A 20,924-nucleotide genomic window follows, 5' to 3' on the forward strand; every position below is an offset into this window, starting at 1 on the left:
AGTTGAGACTTTTGGCATTCCAGGTTACATTCTTTTCAGTTTGCCTAGGCTGGGATAAAATTTAAAATTTAAAAACCCCAGAGTACTCACTTCCAGGTCCTTCCTTAAGTCCCAAGGCTCCTACCCAGTCCTGCTGCCTTTCCTGCACCTGTTTTCTGATGGTTGGCTTATGTATTTCATTCAAGATTTTTTGCCTTGTTGAGAAATAATATGTAATGTACTTACTCTATCTTGTCCATAACCAGAAGCACAAACAACTTTTTTAAAATGCCAGCTTGCTTGTCAAGTATCTAAGCTATTCATAATCCTTCTTTTGGTCAAAGTACTTTTATGATTATTATTATTATTATTATTTGCTTTTTAAGGCCACACCCAGGGAATATGGAGGTTCCCAGGCTAAGGGTTGAATTGGAGGTGTAGCTGCCAGCCTAAACCACAGCCACAGCAATGTGGGATCTGAGCCGCATCTGTGACCTACACCACAGCTCACTGCAACCCCAGATCCTTAATTCACTCTGCAAGGCCAGGGATGAAACCCGAATCCTCATGGATACTAGTCGGATTCGTCTCTACTGTGCCACAACAGGAACTCCTAGCCAAAGTACTTTTAAAGGCAAGAAGGAAAAAGTCCATTTCGGCTAGCTCAAATAAAGGGAAGTTGATTACACATGTCCTCTAGCGAGCCTTGGCTAGCATGACGGTAGCTCAGCTGTTTGCTGTGGCAATTTGTCATGTTGCTAAAGACCTTACATTATGGGAAACACATTTAATTTTTCAGTGGAGAAGCAGGAAAGACTGTTAGGGACCAGAGAGTTTAACTTTTCTCCTACAGGAAATAGTTTTCATCATGGCCATAAAATCTAAACTTTACTGAATGAAGCTATTTTATTCAGTCACTCCACATGCCTCTCCTCACCCCCAAATATAAATGTCATCTGCTCAGGAATCTAGATGATCTTATAGTTTCCATTGCTCACCAAGCTCTGTCTTTGGTTTCTGTGTGTAATTTTTTTTTTTTTTAAGGCCACACCGGTGGCATATGGAACCTCCCAGGCTAGGGATTGAATCAGAGCTACAGCTGCTGCCTACACCACAGGCATAGCAACAGCAGGAACCGAGCTGCCTCTTTGACCTACACCACAGCTCACAGCAACGCCAGATCCCTGGCCCACTGAGCAAGTCCAGGAATCAAACCTGAATTCTCAGGGATTATAGTCAGGTTCATTTCCACTGGGCCACGAAAGGAATTCTTTCATGTTTCATATTCTTAGAAGAACATTTACGTGAATCAACCAGTGGATTTCTGGCTTGAGCCAGAAGTTGATGCCTTTCTGCAAAGCCACAGCAGGGGAATAAGAGGCACTTAATGCATTTCCTTTAGCAAAGGCTGCAAACCACTGTGCCTCATAAGGAAGAGGACTGGGGGCAAACAATGGGCCCGAGACCATGCCCCCAACACGCGTGTCATGTACAGGGTTGTGGTCAGATGTCAAAGCCATTGTAATTTTATTTTGCCTCTGTATCTAGTAGAAACTCCAAACTGCATATTTGTGTGACCTCTCTAAAATCTTCTTTCCTTAGAACGCCTGACAGACAATCTCAGAGTTGGACAGACATCCATAGTTGCTGCTCAGATGTTTCTTTTTTTCAGAGTTTTGCTGCTAAGAATATCTCCTCAACATTTGACTTCATTGTGGCCAATAATGGTTTCTGAATTGGTAAGTACAAGTATCTTACTTTTGAAAGCAAGATTGGAGCTTTTTAAAGTGTTTTTTTGGGAATAATGGGAGTTCCCGTTATGGCTCAGCAGGTTAAGGACTTGACATAGTGCCCGTGAGGATGCAGGTCCAATGCCTGGCCTCGATCAGTGGGTTAAGAATCTGGCGTTGCCGGGAGCTGTGACATAGGACACAGACGAAGCTCAGATCTTTTATTGCTGCGGCTGTGGCATAGGCTGGCAGCTGCAGCTCTGATTCAGCCCCTAGCCTGGGAACTTCTATTTGCTGCAGGTGCAGCATTGAAGGAGAAAAAAAGGAATAAATGTATTGTTTACTATATCTTAAGTTTATCAGCAAAGTTTTCCGTCTAGTTGGTAGCATATGGCCTTTGGTTTGGTAGAGAATATTTTATAATCATATTTTATCTCCCATCAGTTATTTCAACTAATTTGTATTGCTTGATATTATTTGCTATTTTTAAGCTTTTTCCCCCTACTTTTATTGAGATATAAGTGACATACAGCAGTGGAGTTCCCATCGTAGAGCAGCGGAAACAAATCCATCTAGGAACCATGAAGTTGGGGGTTCGATCCCTGGCCTCACTCAATGGGTTAAGGATCCGGTGTTGCCGTGAGCTGTGGTATAGTTCACAGATGCGGCTTGGATCTGGTGTTGCTGTGGGATTTGACCTCTAGCCTGGGAACCTCCATATGCTGTGGGTGCAGCCCTAAAAAAGCAAAAAAAAAAAAAAAAAAAAAAAGAGAGACATACAGCAGTGTATAAGTTTAAAGTGTACAACATATTAATTTGACTGAAATACATCGTGAAATAATTACTACAATAAGTTTAGTTAACATCCATCTTGTCTAGATATAAAAAGAAAAAATAATTTTTTCTTTGTGATGACACCTCAGGATTTACACTCTTAATGTTCATATATAACTTACAGCAATGTTAACTAGTTGTCATGTTGTACGTTGTATCCCTAGTACTTATTTATCTTACAACTTGAAGTCTGTACCTATTTGAGCCCCTTCCTCCAGATTTCCCTCCCCGACCCCCTGCCTCTGCTAACCACCAATCTGATCTTTTTCTGTGAGTTCCGTTTTGTTTTATTGGGAGTTTTTTGAGATTCCACTTATAAATGAAATCATAGCATGTTTGTCTTTCTCTTCTGATTGATTTCACTTAGTATAATGGCCTTAAAGCCCTTCTATGTTGTTGGGAATAGCAGGCTGCCTCCTTTTATGGCTGAATAATATTCCACTGCAAATGGAGTCAACAATGTCTTTATCCACTCATCTGTTGATGGGCACTTAGGTTGTTCCTGTAGTACCCTGGCTCTTAGAAATTGTGCTGTTCTGAACATGGAGGCCCAGAGAGCTCTTTGACACTACTTCCACTTCCTTTGGGTGGGTTCTCAGAAGAGGAATCGCTGGGTCATACGGTAGTTCTAGTTTTAGTTTTTTGAGGCGCCTCCGTACTATTTTCCATAGTGGCTGTACCAGTTTACAGTCCCACCAACATTGGACAAGGGTTCCCTTTTCTCCACATCCTTGCCAACACGTGTCATCTCTTGTCCTTTTGATGACAGCAGTTCTCCCAGGTGTGAGGTGAAATCTCATTGTGGGTTTTGTTTTGTTTTGTTTTGTTTTGTTTTGTTTTGTTTCGGGGGTGCAGCAAGTGGCGGCTCTATGTGGGCATCTCCGTTCCCAGACCAGGTGTTGAACTCAGGCCACAGCAGTGAAAGCGCTGAGTCCTAGCCACGAGACCAGCCAGGACCTCCCTTCACTGTGATTTTGATTTGCTCTTCCCTGGGGAGGAGCAATGTTGATCATCTTTCATGCACCTCTTGCCATTCACGTATCTTCTTGGGGTAAATGTCTGTTCGGGTCCTTTGCTTATTTCTTAATTGGATTATTTGGGGGGGTTGCTCTTGATTTGTATGCATTCTTTATATGTTTTGAATATTATCCCCTTATCAGATGTTTGGTTTGTAAATTTTTTTTTCCATTTCATAGGTTGTCTTTTCATTTCATTGATGGTTTCTGTTGCTTTATTTGCTATTTTTTATGCATATGAATTTTAAACATGAAGCTAGGTTGAATCTCTCTCAAATAGTAACTTGAATTCACGATTTTTTTTAAGATTCAGACATTCATACAGCTCGAGGAAGATTTGAAAGAGGACGATGAATCATTAAGGTAAGTGGCAGGAGGGTCTGAGCATATGTGTGGAAGTTAATGGACATCAGTCTATGATGGAGGGCCGTCCGGGACTAAACACTCTGTTCTTGAACTACTTGTTTTCATTTTTTTCTTTTTAGAGCCACACATGTGACATACGGAAGTTCCCAGGCTAGGGGTCGAATTGGAGCTATGGCTGCTGGCCTATGCCACAGCCACAGCAATGCCAGATCTGAGCCACATCTGCAACCTACACGCCAACTCACGGCAACGCCCAATCCTTAACCCACCGAGCAAGGCCAGGGGTCGAACCTGCATCCTCATGGCTACTAGTCAGGTTCTTAACTCTGGCACCACAATGGCAACTCCTTGAAGTACTTGGGAAGGGACCAGCTATTCTGATCATTTCTTAAAAGGAAAACCTTCTTGTGGACATTGCATAGGCAAATAGACTACAGCAAATAGGAATGAATTTGTAACAGGAGTTTCCTTGCACATTTGCAGAAATGGCAACAAAGTCAACAGAATGAAAGTTGCAGTCTCTGATGGAAACGGGCCCTCCGGGGGCGAGCTACCCCAGAGTGAACTCATCCTGTATTTATCAGCTTGCAAATTCTTGGACACAGCACTTTCTTTTCCACCTGACAAAATGCCCTTATTTCAAATGTAAGTCAGATATGACCACATGGCTTCTTTGAAAGAGTTTCCTTTTCTTTCCTCTGAAGCATTTTCACTTGTTCTTTCCTGTACAGAGGATGAGATGCCACAGTACCGGTTTCGAGTGGCCAGTGAACTGGCTCAGAATACCAAGTTTCAGATTACTTACAGCATCTGTGGTTTCATGAATTTGGCTCACAGTAGTGTTTATGAATGGGTGTGTGGGTAAGGGCGTGGGTGTTTAGGGGGGTTTTGCTTCTGGGTGCTTTGAAAACAAGAATCGCCCACAGGTGGTCCTCACAGCATTTGTGTAGTTTAGGGTTTTGTCTGTTTCCAATTGAGCAAATGAAATATGCCGTCTGCAGTTCACTCTGCCCTTGTTGGCTCACATTTCCTACAGGCTTAACACAGCTGCTTCAATGTTTAATTTCACGCCTGGCCCCAGATACCATCTCCCTGTCCTGTCCCCCAAGGAGAGCAGTCATGTAGAAACACTAAGAGAAAGAAGCCAGTCTGTAACGGGGACATACTGGATGATTCCAGCTCTATGATGATCTGTGAAAGGCAAAACTATGGAGACAGTAAGCAGATCCGTGTGTGCCAGGGGAGAGCGAGGCAGGGCTAGAAGATTCCTAGGGCAGTGAAACTATTGTGTATGATACTGTAACGTGGTCACATGTCATTTCACACTTGTCTGAACCCATAAAAGGCGCAATGCCAAGAGTGAGCCCAAAGGTCAACTCTGGACCTTGGGTGGTGATGGTGAGTCAGTGTCTGTTTATCGGTTGTAACAAATGTACCCGGGTGTTGATCGTGGAGGAAGTTGTGTGTGGCAGAGGGGGCAGGGCGCACATGGAAAACCTCTGTACTTTCTGCTCAGTTTTGCCGTGAACCTGAAAGTGCTCTAAAAAGAAAAAAAATTTTTTAAGTGAGTGCTGATAATACATGAATATGCATAGCAGCGTTAAACATAATAGGTAAAAGGAAGAGAACTGAAATGTTCATCAGTGGATAAGTAACATGTGGTGTTTCCACCCAATGAAATGTCCTACAATAAAAGAACTGAAGCACTGCCACACGCTGCAGCATGGGTAAACCTTGACAATACTCTGTAAAGTGGAAGCAGCCAGGCACAAATGACCCGTATTGTATGATTCCATGTATATGAAGTGTCCAGAATTTAAAAGTCTGTACAAACAGAAAACAGATTAGGGGAGTTGCTGCTGTGGTTCAAAGGGATCAGTGGCCATTCTGCAGGGCCAGGACACAGGCTTGATCCCTGGCCTGGCGTTGCCCCAGCAGCAGCGTAGGTCACAACTGTGGCTTGGACCTGATCCCTGGCCCAGGAACTTTCATACGCCTCAGGGAGACCAAAAAAGAAAAGAAAAGAAAAAGCAGGGGTTGCCTTGATCAAAGGGAGGCTGTAGTAGATCGTGGGGTGAGCAGGGATGCTATTGGGGGTAATGAAAATATCCTAAAATTCACTATGGTGATGGATGGTGAACTCTTTGACTGTATCAAAAGCGGTTGTACACTAAATGGATGCATTGTGTGGTCTGTGAATTCGCAGTAAAACTGTTTTAAAGTCTGTCGGTGGGCTCCAAGCCAGCATGCCTGACCTCAGATTTTGTTCCTCCAGTTACAGGTGGGCATTCGTTCCAGAAGTGGACACAGAGGGCCCTGCCTGCCCATCAGATCTAGAGGAAAATCACCAAGAATACAAACCGCACATCGTCAGGATTCTAGAACTTCTAAAATTAAAATATGGGGTAAATGTTTTCCTTTTTAAAATGTGAATCTGTGGCAGAGGGGAGAAGGGCTAGGCAGTGAGTGAAGCACTTCATTTGCCATTTGATTTTAATGGCTTTGAACAATTTGCAAAGAGTCTCTGACGGTTCAAGCTTGAAGACGATGATGCATGCCATCTTTGTTTTTGTCATTCATCTGTCACTTTCTCATCCCAGTTGCTAAGAGGCAAAGCCTCCTGGGTGACACAGTCCTCTAGAAGTTGTCGTGCACACAGAGTCCCACCATGACTTAGAGGAAGGAGGGGAAGAGGGGCCCGGCCCCAGGAGCATGGGCTTAGGGTGAAATCCTGGTGAAGACCACAGCTGAGGACCTAGGATTCGGGTTTAGGACGCCATCATCAGCACTCACAGTGAATTTTCATAAAGGACCTGTTACTGAACACAAGTCCATGTCCCCGACACACAGCGGGGCTCGACAATACAGAAACGTCGGCGTTTGAAGCAGAGAAAGATTTATTGCAGGGCCATGCAAGGAGACAGGTGGCTCATGCCTTAAAAAGCCCCAACTCCCTGAAGGCTTTCAGCAAAGCCCTCTTAAAGGCAAGGTGAGGGAAGGGCATGGTTAGTTGTTGGAAACTTGGTGTGGGATCCTTTGTTCTTGGAGCTGTCCACACAGGTCAGGTCACGGTCAGATCAGGATGTTCCTGTTATTCACTGTTTGGGTCGGGTCGCGGTCAGGCTAGCCTATACATTTCAAGCTACAGGAAACATTCTTTGACAAAAGTTCCAGAGCATGACTAAGCCCAGGCAACAGAGCACCCAAGGTTAAAGTCAAAAGGACAGATCTGATAGAGAGTCAGATTCATTCCTCCGTATTACAGACACATCTCTTGCTTTCACCGCCTGCATGTGCTTCACGCGCCTCCCCAGCCCCTAGCAAAGCTGCATCGTTGTCGTTCTTTTGCAGGAAATCAGCAGCTCAGATGAGATCTCCATGAAGAGTGAACTCCCTCTTCTGCGCCAGCGTTCTCTTTCCAGCATTAGGCAATTGATGCCCTTCTTCACGACGCTCAATTGTGCTTTTAAATCCCAAAGTAAATTGCCTGCAGACACCCGGGCCCCTCCACTCTTCGAGTTTCCTGTCGAAGAGACCCCAAGGGTCTTGAAGCAACTGGAAGAATGTGTCGAATATGATTTTTTGGAACATCTGGAATGTTAGCCTTGTAAGCCAGAACTCGCTTAATCCATTTACTGAGACTCCGGCAAACACCAGGATGTACTCCAAACAAGAAGGGAGCCAGCATAGTGCTTTTAAACAAGTCTATTTCAATTTTGAAAGTAAATTTCAGATCATTTTTCTGGTGGGCAACAAAACACACTTCCTGAATGCCTTGTAATATATTCAGATCTGATTTTATGTTTCTTCCTCAATTTATGTAAAGAAAATAAAATTAATATATCATCTAATGGTAGCAGAAAATTTGTCATGTGAGGTAAAGGATGAAAAGAATGAAGAGTTGTTTTCTTTGTTGATGCAGGTAGATTGGTCTGTGTCAGTACATTTCTCTACAAATGTAAACTTGTTTAGTTTGTTTTGTCTTTTTAGGGCCGCCCCCTCGGCATGTGGAGGATCCTAGGCTAGGGGTCTAATCAGAGCTGTAGCCACCGGCCTTCACCAGAGCCATAGCAATGCCAGATCCGAGCCACATCTGTGACCTACACCACAGCTTACAGCAATGCCAGATCTTTAACCCACTGAGCAAGGCCAGGGATCGAACCTGAAACCTCATGGTTCCTAGTCAGGTTTGTTCCCACTGTGCCACGATGGGAACGCCTTTTTAGTATGATTTTTAACCTTTCATACATATGTCCCTTTAAGCATTTGTTTTGGTACTGCATTTTTAAATGAAAGCATATTGTTTTCTAAAAATATTAGTTATCAATGACCATTGACTATCCATCGTGGGTGAAAACTTGAAGATACCTCTGTGTGTTTCACCCTTGCCCGTTAAAATCACCTGCTTGCACTGTTCTGCTGGGTAAGAAATACAGTTTTCACGCCTCTGGCAGCTGTAACCTGAGTTCCATGCCACAATGTGCCTTGCCAGCACTTTTAGCATAAATCAATCAACATGGTTAAGGAGCCTCCAACGCCTGAAACTCCTCTTGGGGAAACTCGATCTTTGGTCTCTTCCTTAGTCCTCTTTCCGGGATCTCTCTACTCCTTTGCAGACATCCCTGTTCATGAAATTAATCCCTTCGCAGGCACAGATTCCTCTGGCCTGGCAGCATGTCATCCCACTCTTTTCAAGGCTCTTTGTCTTTTGCCAACTACCCTATTTAGAATCCCACTTGGCGGCCAGCCTCCGTGGTGATTTGCCCACTTTGTGCCAGGGCTCAGGGCTTGCGCACCAAACCTGCCTGTCTCACGTCCCCTTTTCAGCCACCAGGGCAAAACGTGCAATCGCTCTCCAGGGCAGATGATGTGTACGGTCCTAGGGGTGCTCTCAGATCCATCAGTATCTGGGAAGTGGGACCAACATTCCTGGTTTAAGTTTCTCCTAACATCCTACTACATGTTAGTTTGTGCTCAGTGCAGAAGTAATTGGTGTCACTAGCCCCAATATAGGATTTGAGGAGCACAGAAACACTTGGTTCCCTAAATAAGGACAAAAAATAAGAATCAAAAAGTGGAGTTCCCATTGTGACTCAGTGGTAATGAACCTGACTAGTATCCATGAGAATGCGGATTCGATCCCTGGTCTTGCTCAGTGGGTTAAGGATCCAGCCTTGCCATGAGCTGTGGTGTAGGTCACAGATGAGGCTGGGAGCTGGCATTGATGTGGCTCTGGCATAGGCTGGCATCATCTGCAGCTCCGATTCAGTCCCTAGGCCTGGGAACTTCCATATGCCACAGTGTGCCCCCCCCCCAAAAAAAAGCAACACTCAAGTTCTTTTTGTGGCCTAGCGGTTAAGGATTCAGCATTGTCACTGTCGTGGCTCAGGTTCAGTCCCTGACCCAGGAATTTCTGCATGCTGCCAGCACCACCAAAGAAAAGTACCACTAGATATATGGGTATTCATACAAATATGTGTTTAAAAATTACATTGATACTATTATTTTTTTGTAGGTGGAAGATAGCTTTTAAATCATTTGCAAGTTTGGTCACTAAAATGTTAAATATTGAAGTGTAGAATTATGATTTCTATGTAACTTGTATGATGAGCTCCCTATAATTCAAGTTGTGAGGAATTAACCATACGCTGATGAATAGTTAACATCAAGGTAGGTGCATACGTTCATTTTTCTCTCTCCAGTATCTAAAACAGCTTAATGGGGAGTTCCCACCACAGTGCAGTGGATTAAGAATCCGACTACAGTAGCTCAGGTTGCTATGGAGGCCCTGGTTCAGTCCCAGCCTGGCACAGTGGGAAGTTCCAAAGACTCCATCATTGCTACAGCTGTGGCATAGGTCATAGCTGTGGTTCAGATTCAGTCCCTGGCCATGGAACTTCCATGCGCTGCAGGTGCTACCATAAAACGAAAAAAATAATTTTTTTTGTTGTTGTCTTTTTAGGGCTGCACAGCAGCGCTGGATCTTTAACCCACTGAGCAAGGCCAGGGATTGAACCCGCAACCTCATGGCTCCTAGTCAGGTTCGTCTCCAATGCGCCATGATGGGAATTCCCCAAAAAAGAAAATTTTAAATAAAACAGAGCTCCTGTGTGGCTCAGTGGATTACAAACCTGACTAGTATCCATAAGGATGTGGGTTTGATACCTGGCCTCACTGGGAGTTAAGGATCTGGCATTGCAGTAAATTGTGGTGTAGGTCACAGATTCGCTCAGACCCCGAATTGCTGTGGCTCTGATTTGACTCCTAGCCTGGAAACTTCCATATGCTGCAGGTGCAGCCCTAAAAAGCAAATAATAATAAAATATAAAAACCAGCGTAATGGTCTCTGTCAATACCATATGTAACTTAATCCTGATTTACTGACTAGAAGTCTTAAAAGGGATTCAACAGTACATCTCTGTTTAGCCTAGAACCCTAAAAAAGAAGTCTTATAAATGTGATCTACATCTTTGGTCAGTGTATACAACTCAGTGGGTGAGGACGGAGGCTCTGACGTCAGTTTGGGTTTGCTCTTCAGCTTTGCCCACCTGCTAAGCTGGCCAAATACTTTGTGCCTCACTTCTCTCATTCGTAAAATGGAAATATTGGTGGTATCTGCTTCTCAACTAACCCTCTCTCTGCTCCCTCTGCAGTCCACATAAAGTTTTGATTGTGCACCCCAAAAGAAGCTTGTGCCCACCCCACCCCCCATACCTACAAACTCTGTGTTACATGAATTTACCTGAGTATCAACATACACTGTATTTTATAAAAGAGAAAATGGAGTTCTTTTTTTTTTTTTTTTGTCAGTTTGAAGAAAAATGAAATTAGCCATTTTCTTCTTCCCAGTGGAGGCCTTTCTGTATCCCACTTTGAAGACGACAGCTCTCAGTTCCTCCCGGAAGAAGTTAAGCCATGTGTCCTGCCCAAGGACCAAAGTGCCACTGCTCAGTGGATGAGCGGAGTGTTGGGACTAGTGTTCTAACAAAGCAGTTTCGAATGCCCAGAGCTGCAGGGAGTGTGGTGGGAAAGAAAGCCTTGTGTGTTGGCACGAAATGGGCATTGGTGCTAGAATACATCCCTCGGGCCAGGCATGGTGCTGAGTGTGTCAGGAGTATGACTTTCTAACCTCCTGAGAAGGTGGGGACTGTTCCCTCATTCTACTGAGTCAGTAGAACCAGGAATTGAAACTTAAGTCTGTCTGTCTCTAGAGCACTGTGTTCTCAACCCCAGAGCTGAGAAAATGAAACAGGAAAACCCCAAGAGGGCTGCTGCTGTTTGGTGATGTATGGAAGAGTTTCTGAGGCTACCACCTCCAGTGGACTTCCTGCCATACCAGCTCATCCTAGGTCCCCAGCACAGAGGAGGTGATGCCAGGCTCTCACGGGGTGGTGGAGAGCAAGCCTTATTCTCCTGTACTTGTGTTAGGTCCATTTAAATTAGAAGTAGCTAGATTCACTGAGATGGTTGATGAAGCCTGTACTTTAAACCTTTGAATGGCAATGTGGGAGACCAGACAGAATCTGATGTAAGACAATGCCCTCTATGAGGTATTATTTACAGTTGGGTAGGGCACCAATGAACCTGCAGGAGTAACACCATCAAAGAAGAGAATAGTGGACAAGTGGACCCGGGCTATGAAGGAGCCCTGCCATGTAAGCAGGGGCACCTAGACCTTGTGAGAATCGCTGCAGTAGTATCATGCTTTCACGTTTTGTTAGATCATAATCATTCCATAACTCGAATCCCAACATCTTCAGACTTTGTGCTGCCTCTGAAGTTCAGAATGAAGAGACCTCCTTCAAGCATTTTTCAGGGCGGTGATGAGGACCCTGTGGTTAGAAATCTGTCAGTTGTGGTCGGAATCCAGCAAAGCAACCCTGCTTAACAGACATCTTCTCTCGTGTGTGTGCACGGAGTCATCCAGAGAGCTTGCTCACTTGCAGAATGCCTCCCCTCTTCTGCAGAGAGTCTGTATCAGCAGAGGGGGCGATATTCAGGAATCTCTGCGTGTAATAAGTTATTTTCTGGGTCAGTGCTTCCTGGACCCGTCACTAGTTTGCAGAGCAGCATGTTCACAAAGATGATGGCTCTTACGGAAATGAGGAGGAAGCCCCCCAGGCTGAAGCATGTCTGGTTACCTCTCGTCCTGGACAGGTGGCTCTTTCCAAGTGGTTCTTCATCTAAATCAAATGAACCCACTTTTCAACGAAGTGGGAAGTGGACCTCAAGACTGGATCCAGGGGAAGAAAATTCGATCTAGGAAGAGAGTAGGTCAGTTCCTCAATGAGTTGAAAATAGAATTACCCTACGATCCTGCAGTTCCACTAAACTGAAAGCAGGGTCACAAAGAGGTATTCGTGCCTCCATGTTCATGGCCACATGGTCCACCATAGGCGTTCCCATCATGACTCACTGGTTAACGAACCTGACTAGTAACCGTGAGGACGCGGGTTCGATCCCTGGCCTTGCTCAGTGGGTTAAGGATCCGTTGTTGCCATGAGCTGTGGTGTAGGTCACAGACACGGCTCAGATCCTGAGTTGCTGTGGCTGTGGTGTAGGCCGGCAGCTACATCTCCGATTCTACCCCTAGCCAGGGAACCTGAGGCCGGCTGCAGCCCTCAAAAGACAAGACACAAAAAACATTGTCCACAATAGCCAAGAGGTGGGAGTAACCTGAAGATCCACTGATGGATGAATGGACAAGTAGAATGTGGTAGAGACATGCAGTGGAATAGGGTTCAGCCTTAAAAAGGAATGAAATTTGAAAAGAAAAAGGAGTGCCCTCATGGCCTAGTGGTTAAGGATTCAGCATTGTCACTGTTGTGGCATGGGTTCAATCCCTGCCTCTTCCACATGATGCAGGTGCAGCCAAAAAGAAAAAGAATGAAATGTAGACACATGCTACGACATACATAAACCTTGAAGACATGATGCTAAGTGAAATAAGTGAGTCACAAAGGACAAATAGTATATGATTCCACTTATATGAAGAAACAGTCAAATTCACAGAAAAAGGAAATAAAATGGTGATTGCCACAGGCTGGGGGGGTGGGGAGGAAGGACTATGGAGCTAGTGTTTAAATTCTGGGTACAGAATTTCAGTTTGGGATGAGAAGAAGGTTCTGGAGATGAATGGTGGTGACGGTTCCACAACAGTGTAAATGTAATTAACGTGACAGAATTGTACACCCAAAAAGGATGAAAATGATAAATTTTATGTATACAATATTGCAATAAAAATTTTAAAACAAAAAGTACCGTGAATTTATTTATTTATTTATTGTCTTTTTTGCCATTTCTTCGGCCGCTCCCGCGGCATATGGGAGGTTCCCAGGCTAGGGGTCTAATCGGAGCTGTAGCTGCCGGCCTACGCCAGAGCCACAGCAACACGGAATCTGAGCCGAGTCTGTGACCTACACCACAGCTCACGGCAACGCCAGATCGTTAACCCACTGAGCAAGGGTCGAACCCGCAACCTCATGGTTCCTAGTCAGATTCGTTAACCACTGCACCACGACGGGAACTCCTGGTACCATGAATTTAAAATGAGGGCAAGGGAGTTCCTTTTGTGGCTCAGTGGGTTAAGAACCCGACATAGTGTCTGTGAGGATGTGGGTTTGATCCCTGGCCTCACTCAGTGGGTTAAGGATCTGGTGTGGCTGTGGCTGTGGTGTAGGCCTGCAGCTGCACCTCCAATTCAACTCCTAGCCCAGGAACTTCCATATGCCACAGATAACAGCCATAAAAAGAAAAATAATTTTAAAAAATAAAATGAGGGCAGGGAAGACAGACAAGGTTCTACCTTATCTGGTGAATTTGCATCTGTGCCATCCTGAGTTTTCCCCTCAAAGTCAACCAGAAGCAGCTGGGGGAGTGGAAAATGAAGGAGAAACTTGCCTTTCAATGTTTCAGGCTTCGAAAAAGAAGTTGCAGAGTTCCTGTCGTGGCTCAGTGGAAATGAATCTCACTAGGAACCATGAGGCTGTGGGTTCGATCCCTGGCCTGCCTCAGTGGATTAAGGCTCTGCTGTTGCCATGAGCTGTGGCGTAGGTCAAAGACGAGGCTCAGATCTGGTGTTACGGTGGCTGTGGGGTAGGTCAGCAGCTGTCGCTCCAATTCGCTCCTTCCATCCCTAGCTTGGGAATTTTCATGTGCTGCAAGTGTGGCTCAGAAAAGAAAAAGAAGTTGCTTAACATTTCGCCCTAAGTTGACATTGTAATCATGACTCTTCGGGCCTGATGGGGCTTTCCAGCCTCCCCCCTAAGGCCTCAGCCATCTCTCCAGTCACCTCCAACTCTCACCTCCTACATCCCTTAACATAGGTGGTTTCTTCCACTTGGTACAATTTTCTCCTCCTCTTTCAGCTGGTGAAGTCCTCCTCAAGTCATCTGCGGGTTTATTTAACAATATATGGGACAGCAACAGGGATGGAACTAGAGATTCTCATAGTGAGTGAAGTGAGTCAGAAAGACAAAGACAAATAACATATTGCATCACTTATATCCGGAATCCAATACATGGCACAAAGGAACCTAGCTACATAGAAACAAACTCATGGACATGGAGAACAGACCTGTGGTTGCGGGGGGTTGGGGGGGGGTGCAGGAGGGAGTAGGATGGACTGGGAGTTTGGGGTTAGTAGATGTAAACTATTGCATTTGGAGTGGAAAAGCAATGAGATCCTGCTGTACAGCACAGGAAACTATATCCAATCACTTGTGATGGAACATGATGGAGGATAATGTGAGAAAAAAACTCTGTGTGTGTGTGTGTGTGTACACATACATAGGTATATACATATGTATGTATGTGTAACTGGGTCACTTTGCTGTATAGCAGAAATTGACAGAATATTGACAGAACTATAAATTTTTTTTAAAAAGGAACCAATAGTGAAAATGTAACATAGTAAAAACAAGACCAAATATGTCAGAACTCATAATAAATGTAAATAAACTATGCAAACAAACAAAGCCAGTATGTGGGAGCCCTTCTTTGAGATCCAAACTCCTCAGTCTTGCTTCTCTCTACACCTCCTCAGGCAGAGCGAGTCGCTTTCCCAGGGCTATTAACACACCTAATAACGTGGTAGCCCATCACTCAAACAAGGCAAGGGCCCTTTTGTGGAAAAGACAGCCTGTATTTTTAGATCCTCCAGTGCCAAGCATGCAGAGGCAGCCAGAAAATAACCGAATGAAAAACATGAGGTTAATTGATGCCCAAGGAAGAAGAAAAGTTAGTAAATCAAATTTTCAAGGAATGACTTTGTAGGACAAGACAATGTGAGCTCAGGGAAGAGGGACTGGGTTTTGACCCCACGATTCTACTTCCAGGAATTTATCTGGTATACGTGCATAGGTGCAAAAAGACTTATGTACAAGTTATTTGTTGTAAATGCAGATAATAGCAAAACATTTGGAGACAATCTCCACCAGTAGGAGATCTGCTAAATAAATTACAATAATCGATATAATTAAATGTTATGAAGCTGTAAAATAATGTGATAAAACTTTTCATGCGCAGCTACAGAAGGATCTCTGAGATCTATTGTTCCATGTCAAAGTCAAGATGCATAACTGTGTATAGTTTTGTGAAACCAGCCAGATCTCCTGTTCTTTTTAATTTAGATCAGTTGGAGATTTTAAGATTTTATTTTGTTTAGATATTTTTTTTCTTTTATCTTTTTCTCTTTTTTTGCTTTTTTAAGGCCACACCTGCGCCGTATGGAAGTTGCCAGATGAGGGATTGAATCGTACCTGCAACTGCAGGCCTATGTCACAGCCATGGCAAAGCCAGAACCAAGCCACATCTGTGACCTAGCTGCGGCTTGTGGCAACTCTGGAGCCTTAACCCACTGAGCAAGGCCAGGGATGGAACCTGAATCTTCATAGATACTAGTTGGGTTCTTAACCAGCTAAGCCACAGCGGGAACTTCTTTATTCAAATATTCTAACTCTTGTATGGAGTTTTAAAATTTCTTTTGCCTTAGTTCAGGCTGATAGAATAAAAATACCATAGATTGGGTGGCTTAAACAACAAATATTTATATCTGGCTGTTCTGTAATTGGGAAGTCCAAGATCAGAGCCCTTCCTGGTTCTTCCTGCTGTGTCCTCAGGTAGCAGAAGGGTTGAGGGATCCCTGTAGGGTCTCATATGGCATACCAGGGCCAGGGTTCAGATCTGAGCCACAGCTGCAACCTATGCAGCATCTGTAGCAATGCTGGATTCTTTAACCCACTGTGCTGGGCCGGGGATCAAACCTGAGTCCTGGCACTGCAGAGGCACTGCCAATCCCTTTGCACCACAGTGGGGACTCCTGTAGGGTCTCTTTTATAAGAGAGCCCATTCATGAGGGATTCACCCTCTTGACCTAATCACCCCAAAGGCCCCACCTCCAGTTAGCATCATCATATTGAGGGGTGGGAATGTCAACATGAATTTGGGGGGGAGGTAAACATTCAGTACACAGCATTCCCCAAAGAAGAGTTTTTACCTTAAAAAAACATATCAAGGAGTTCCCGTCGTGGCGCAGTGGTTAACGAATCCGACTAGGAACCATGAGGTTGCGGGTTCGGTCCCTGCCCTTGCTCAGTGGGTTAATGATCCAGCGTTGCCGTGAGCTGTGGTGTAGGTTGCAGACATGGCTCGGATCCCGAGTTGCTGTGGTTCTGGCGTAGGCCAGTGGCTACACCTCCAATTCGACCCCTAGCCTGGGAACCTCCATATGCTGCAGGAGCGGCCCAAGAAATAGCAACAACAACAACAACAAAAGACAAAAGACAAAAAAAAATATATATATATATATCAAGCTTAGCTTTGACTTTTTCTGGGGCGGGGGGGAACCTTGCCCAAGGCATGTAGAATTTCCTGGGCCAGGGACTGAACCTGCCCCACAGCAGTAACCAGAGCACAATAGTGACATTACTGGATCCCTAACCCGCTGCGCCATTGGGGAACTCAAGCTTGTCAGCTTGAGTTTGTCTGACATAAGTAAGCATCAGAGGGGTGTGGCAGAAAATTTACTTTCCTGAAAAAGCGCCCTTTTCTATGAACCTGGTCTAAGTTTAGCCTGTACATGTTGTCCTCATCTCTCTTCCATGTGAGTAAAGCCTTGAGAATGTAGAACTCCATACTTTTCTCGATTCTGTTAAAAAAAAAACATTGGGGATAAGGAGGCAAGAATTTACATGTTTAGGTAAGTATTTTCTTGTACATGAACAGACTACTGTCTATTCCTGTTGCTGATCTAACAAATCACCATAGTTGAGTATCTTAAAACTGCAGAAATGTATTCTCTTCCAGTTTTGGAGGCGAGAGGTCTGAAATGAGCTGAAACCAAAGTGTTGGCAGAGGCTCATCTAGAGTGGAGTTTCTTTGCCTTTTCCAGCTTCTGGAGCTTCATTCCCTGTATCCTTTGGTTCATGGCCCTTCTCCATTTTCAAAACCAGCATCTTGGCACCTTCAAGTCTAATCTCATCTCAAAGTCAGTATTGCTGAACATCATACAGTTAATAAATTAAGAAGTTGGGAGTTCCTGCTGGGGCACAGTGGGTTAAGAATCTGACTGCAGCAACTGCAGAGGCATGGGTTGAATCGCCAGCCTGGTGCAGTGGGTTAAAAGATCCAGTGTTGCTGCAGCTCCAGCTCAGATTCAGTCCCTGGTCTGGGAACTTCCATATGCCCCCAGTGTGGCTATTAAAAAACAAAAATGAACAAGATGGATTTAGGCCCAGACAGACATTTTACTACACTAATTTCTTTTCTTGTCTTTTTTTTTTTTTTTTTTTTTTTTTGGTTTTGGTTTTTGCTTTTTAGGACCTCACTCACGGCATGTTTAAGTTCCCAGACTAGGAGTCAAAGTGGAGCTACATCCCAGCCTACACCACAGCCACAGCAATGTGGGATCCAAGCCACATCTGTGACCTACACCACAGATCATGGCAACCCACTCGGCAAGGCCAGGGATCAAACCCATGTCCTCAGATCCTAGTCAAATTTGTTACCACTGAGCCACGATGGGAACTCCCTGCACTCTACTATTAAATTAAAATTCTGGAGTCCCCTGGTGGCCCAGGGTTAAGCATCTGGCACTTGCATTGCTGTGGCATGAGCTCAATCCCTTGCCTGGGAACCTTCACGTGCTGCGTGTGTGGCCAAAATAAATAAATCAATTCTATGCTCTCTCTTTTTTCTTTTCCTACAAAGTGCTAGTTGAGACTCACCAAACTGATTTCACAACTCACTAATGGGCCACATCTTATTTAATAAACACCCAAGAGATTGTAAATCCCACAAGAGTAGAAATCTCAATTTTGCACATCACTGCATTCTTAGAGCCCTTACTGTGACAGACACAAAGTAGGCTCTCAACAAACAGTTGATGAGGGAGTTCTCTGGTGGCCTAGTGGTGAAGGACTTGGTTTTGTCACTGCTATGGCTCAGTGTTGATCCCTGGCCCAGGAACTTCCACTTGCCCTGGGCATGGTCAAAAAAAGTTGTTGTTTTTTTCTTTTTATGGCTGCACCTGTGACATACCCCAGGCTAGAGGCTGAATTGGAGCTGCAGCTGCCAGCCTATGCCACAGCCACAACATCGGATTTGAGCCACGGCTGTGACCCTCGAAGTTGGAAGCAATGCCAGATCTTCAACCCACTAAGTGAGGCCGGGGATCCAACCCACATCCTCACAGAGACTACATTCAGTTCTTAACTGCAGAGTCACAGTGGGAACTACCCACCCCCCACCATTTTTTTTTTTTTTTTTGTCTTTTTAGGGCCATACCCTTGGCATATGGAGGTTCCCAGGCTTGGGGTCAGATCGGAGCTACAGCTGCCGGCCACACCACAGCCACAGCAATGCCAGGTTGAAGCTGAGCCTGCGAACTACACTGGATGCTGGAACCTTAACCCACTGAGGGAGGCCAGGGATTGAACCTGGATGCTAGTCAATTTGTTTCTGCTGAGCCACCACAGGAACTCCCCACCCCGTCCCCAATTCTTTTTAATTAAAAAGAAATAAGAGTTCCTGTTGTGGCTAAAGGGTAACAAACCTGAGTAGAATCCATAAGGATTTGGGTTCCATACCTGGCCCACGATCAGTGGGTTGAGGATCCGGCAGTAGCTGTGTGCTGCGGTGTATCTCACAGACTTGGCTCGGATCTGGTGTTGCTGGGGCTGTAGCTGTAGGTGTGAGGGCACCTGAAGCTCTGATTTGGATTTGAATTCTAGCCTGGCAATTTCCGTATGCCACAGGGGTGGCCCTAAGAAAAGACTAAGTAAATAGGAGTTCCCGTCGTGGTGCAGTGGTTAACAAATCCGACTAGGAACTGTGAGGTTGCCGGTTCGATCCCTGCCCTTGCTCAGTGACGATCTGGCGTCGCCATGAGCTGTGGTGTAGGCCGCAGACGCAGCTCGGATCCCGAGTTGCTGTGGCTCTGGTGTAGGCCCGTGGCTACAGATCCGATTAGACCCCTAGCCTGGGAACCTCAATAAGCCTTGGGAGCGGCCCAAGAAATAGCAAAAAGACAAAAGAAAAAAAAAAAAAAAAGACTAAGTAAATAAATAAAAATAAAAAGACATAGGAGTTCCTGTCATGGCTAAGCAGTTAACATCTGACTAGCATCCACAAGGATACAGGTTCAATCTCCGGCCTCGCTCAGTGGGTTAAAGATCTGGGGATGTGGTGTGCTGTGGTGTAGGTGGCAGATGAAGGTCAGATCTGGCATTGCTGTGGCTGTGGCATGGTGGTTACATGCCTCTGCTTAGACCCCTGGCCTGGGAACCTCCAAATGCCATGGGTGTGGCCCTAAAAAAAGCAAATAAAAGAAAATAAAATTAAAAAAAAATAGTTGATGAAAGAGCCTCTCACAAAACAATATTAAATGAGAAATATTTCTGGAGGAAAATGAGAACCCAGGTCAGAGCACTGCAAATGGTATCAATAACACTCTTAGGTGATGCATATTGCGTCATTTACCCTGTGGACAGGGTGTTGCCTGCCATATCAGTAAACAAAGAATTTTACAGACATTAAGCCATCAGCCACTATAGCAAATTGTGCACACTGAGGGGGTTCAGGATGGAGAAATACAGGAAACCAGCCCTAGATAGTTAAGGTGCATAATCAAAGGAGTGATTTCAGTAAGTCCAGACTCTTGCCTCTTCCCACATGAGAAAAGCACTAAATTTATTAACATGAGATGTCTGGTTTTCTTTAATTAACAGTACTCTTTTGATGTTCTGACTACTTGGGTTTGGGCCAAAACCTCCCATATATCCTGGCTCCTCCCTTATCTCTTCAGAACAGGCCTTCAGAAATATCCGTGAGGCTGTATCCCAGGCTCAAGTCTTCAGTAAGTCTAACAAATAAAACATAATTTTCAACTTTTAGGTTGCGTGTTTTCTTTCAGTCGACAACCCAATGATCAGTGGAAAGAATGACAACAGAACACAGGTGGTTGTTGCTTAACATTTTTCTCATCATTCATTCAAAAATATTTGGGTATTTACAAACTTCAAATTGAAATAATTAGATAAGGAGTTCCCGTCGTGGCGCAGTGGTTAACGAATCCGACTAGGAACCATGAGGTTGCGGGTTCGGTCCCTGCCCTTGCTCAGTGGGTTAACGATCCGGCGTTGCCGTGAGCTGTGGTGTAGGTTGCAGACGCGGCTCGGATCCCACGTTGCTGTGGCTCTGGCGTAGGCCAGTGGCTACAGCTCTGATTAGACCCCTAGCCTGGGAACCTCCATATGCCGCGGGAGCGGCCCAAGAAATAGCAACAATAACAACAACAACAACAACAACAAAAAGACAAAAGAAATAATTAGATAAAAAGGCAAGTTGCTGAAGTTCCCACTGTGGCACAAGGGATAGATGGGTGTCTTTGCAGCACCAGGATGCATGTTCAATTCCCAGCCGGGCATGGTGGGTTAAAGGATCTGATGTTGCTACAGCTTCAGCATAGGTTGCAACTGTGGTTCAGATCTGATCCCTGGCC

At 44.9% G+C, this 20,924-nt stretch overlaps 1 protein-coding gene across 11 annotated transcripts in view; it reads left to right on the top strand.

Moving 5' to 3' along the window:
- Positions 1-7,776, top strand: part of DOP1B (DOP1 leucine zipper like protein B) — a 134,498-nt gene extending 126,722 nt beyond the window's left edge. For 7 of the 11 annotated variants that reach the window (XR_014825162.1, XR_014825163.1, XR_014825165.1 and 4 more), the window contains 5 exons: positions 1,582-1,718; positions 3,867-3,922; positions 4,409-4,570; positions 6,201-6,330; positions 7,277-7,776. Coding sequence is in view for 4 of the 11 variants with exons in the window: in XM_003132763.5 (XP_003132811.3) it covers positions 1,582-1,718; positions 3,867-3,922; positions 4,409-4,570; positions 6,201-6,330; positions 7,277-7,528 (737 nt within the window). In the remaining 7 variants the exon portion in view is untranslated. The remainder of the gene's footprint in view (positions 1-1,581; positions 1,719-3,866; positions 3,923-4,408; positions 4,571-6,200; positions 6,331-7,276) is intronic. The other 4 variants (XR_014825159.1, XR_014825164.1, XR_014825160.1 and 1 more) reach the window with 1 other exon arrangement.
- Positions 7,777-20,924: the final 13,148 nt, after the last annotated feature.

Source organism: Sus scrofa, chromosome 13 (genome assembly GCF_054392235.1).
Source record: "Sus scrofa isolate SSC_HxYL_T2T_F1_AM1 chromosome 13, Sscrofa_HxYL_maternal_Yorkshire_Landrace_v2.0, whole genome shotgun sequence".
In the NCBI taxonomy this organism is placed as follows: Eukaryota; Metazoa; Chordata; class Mammalia; order Artiodactyla; family Suidae; genus Sus; species Sus scrofa.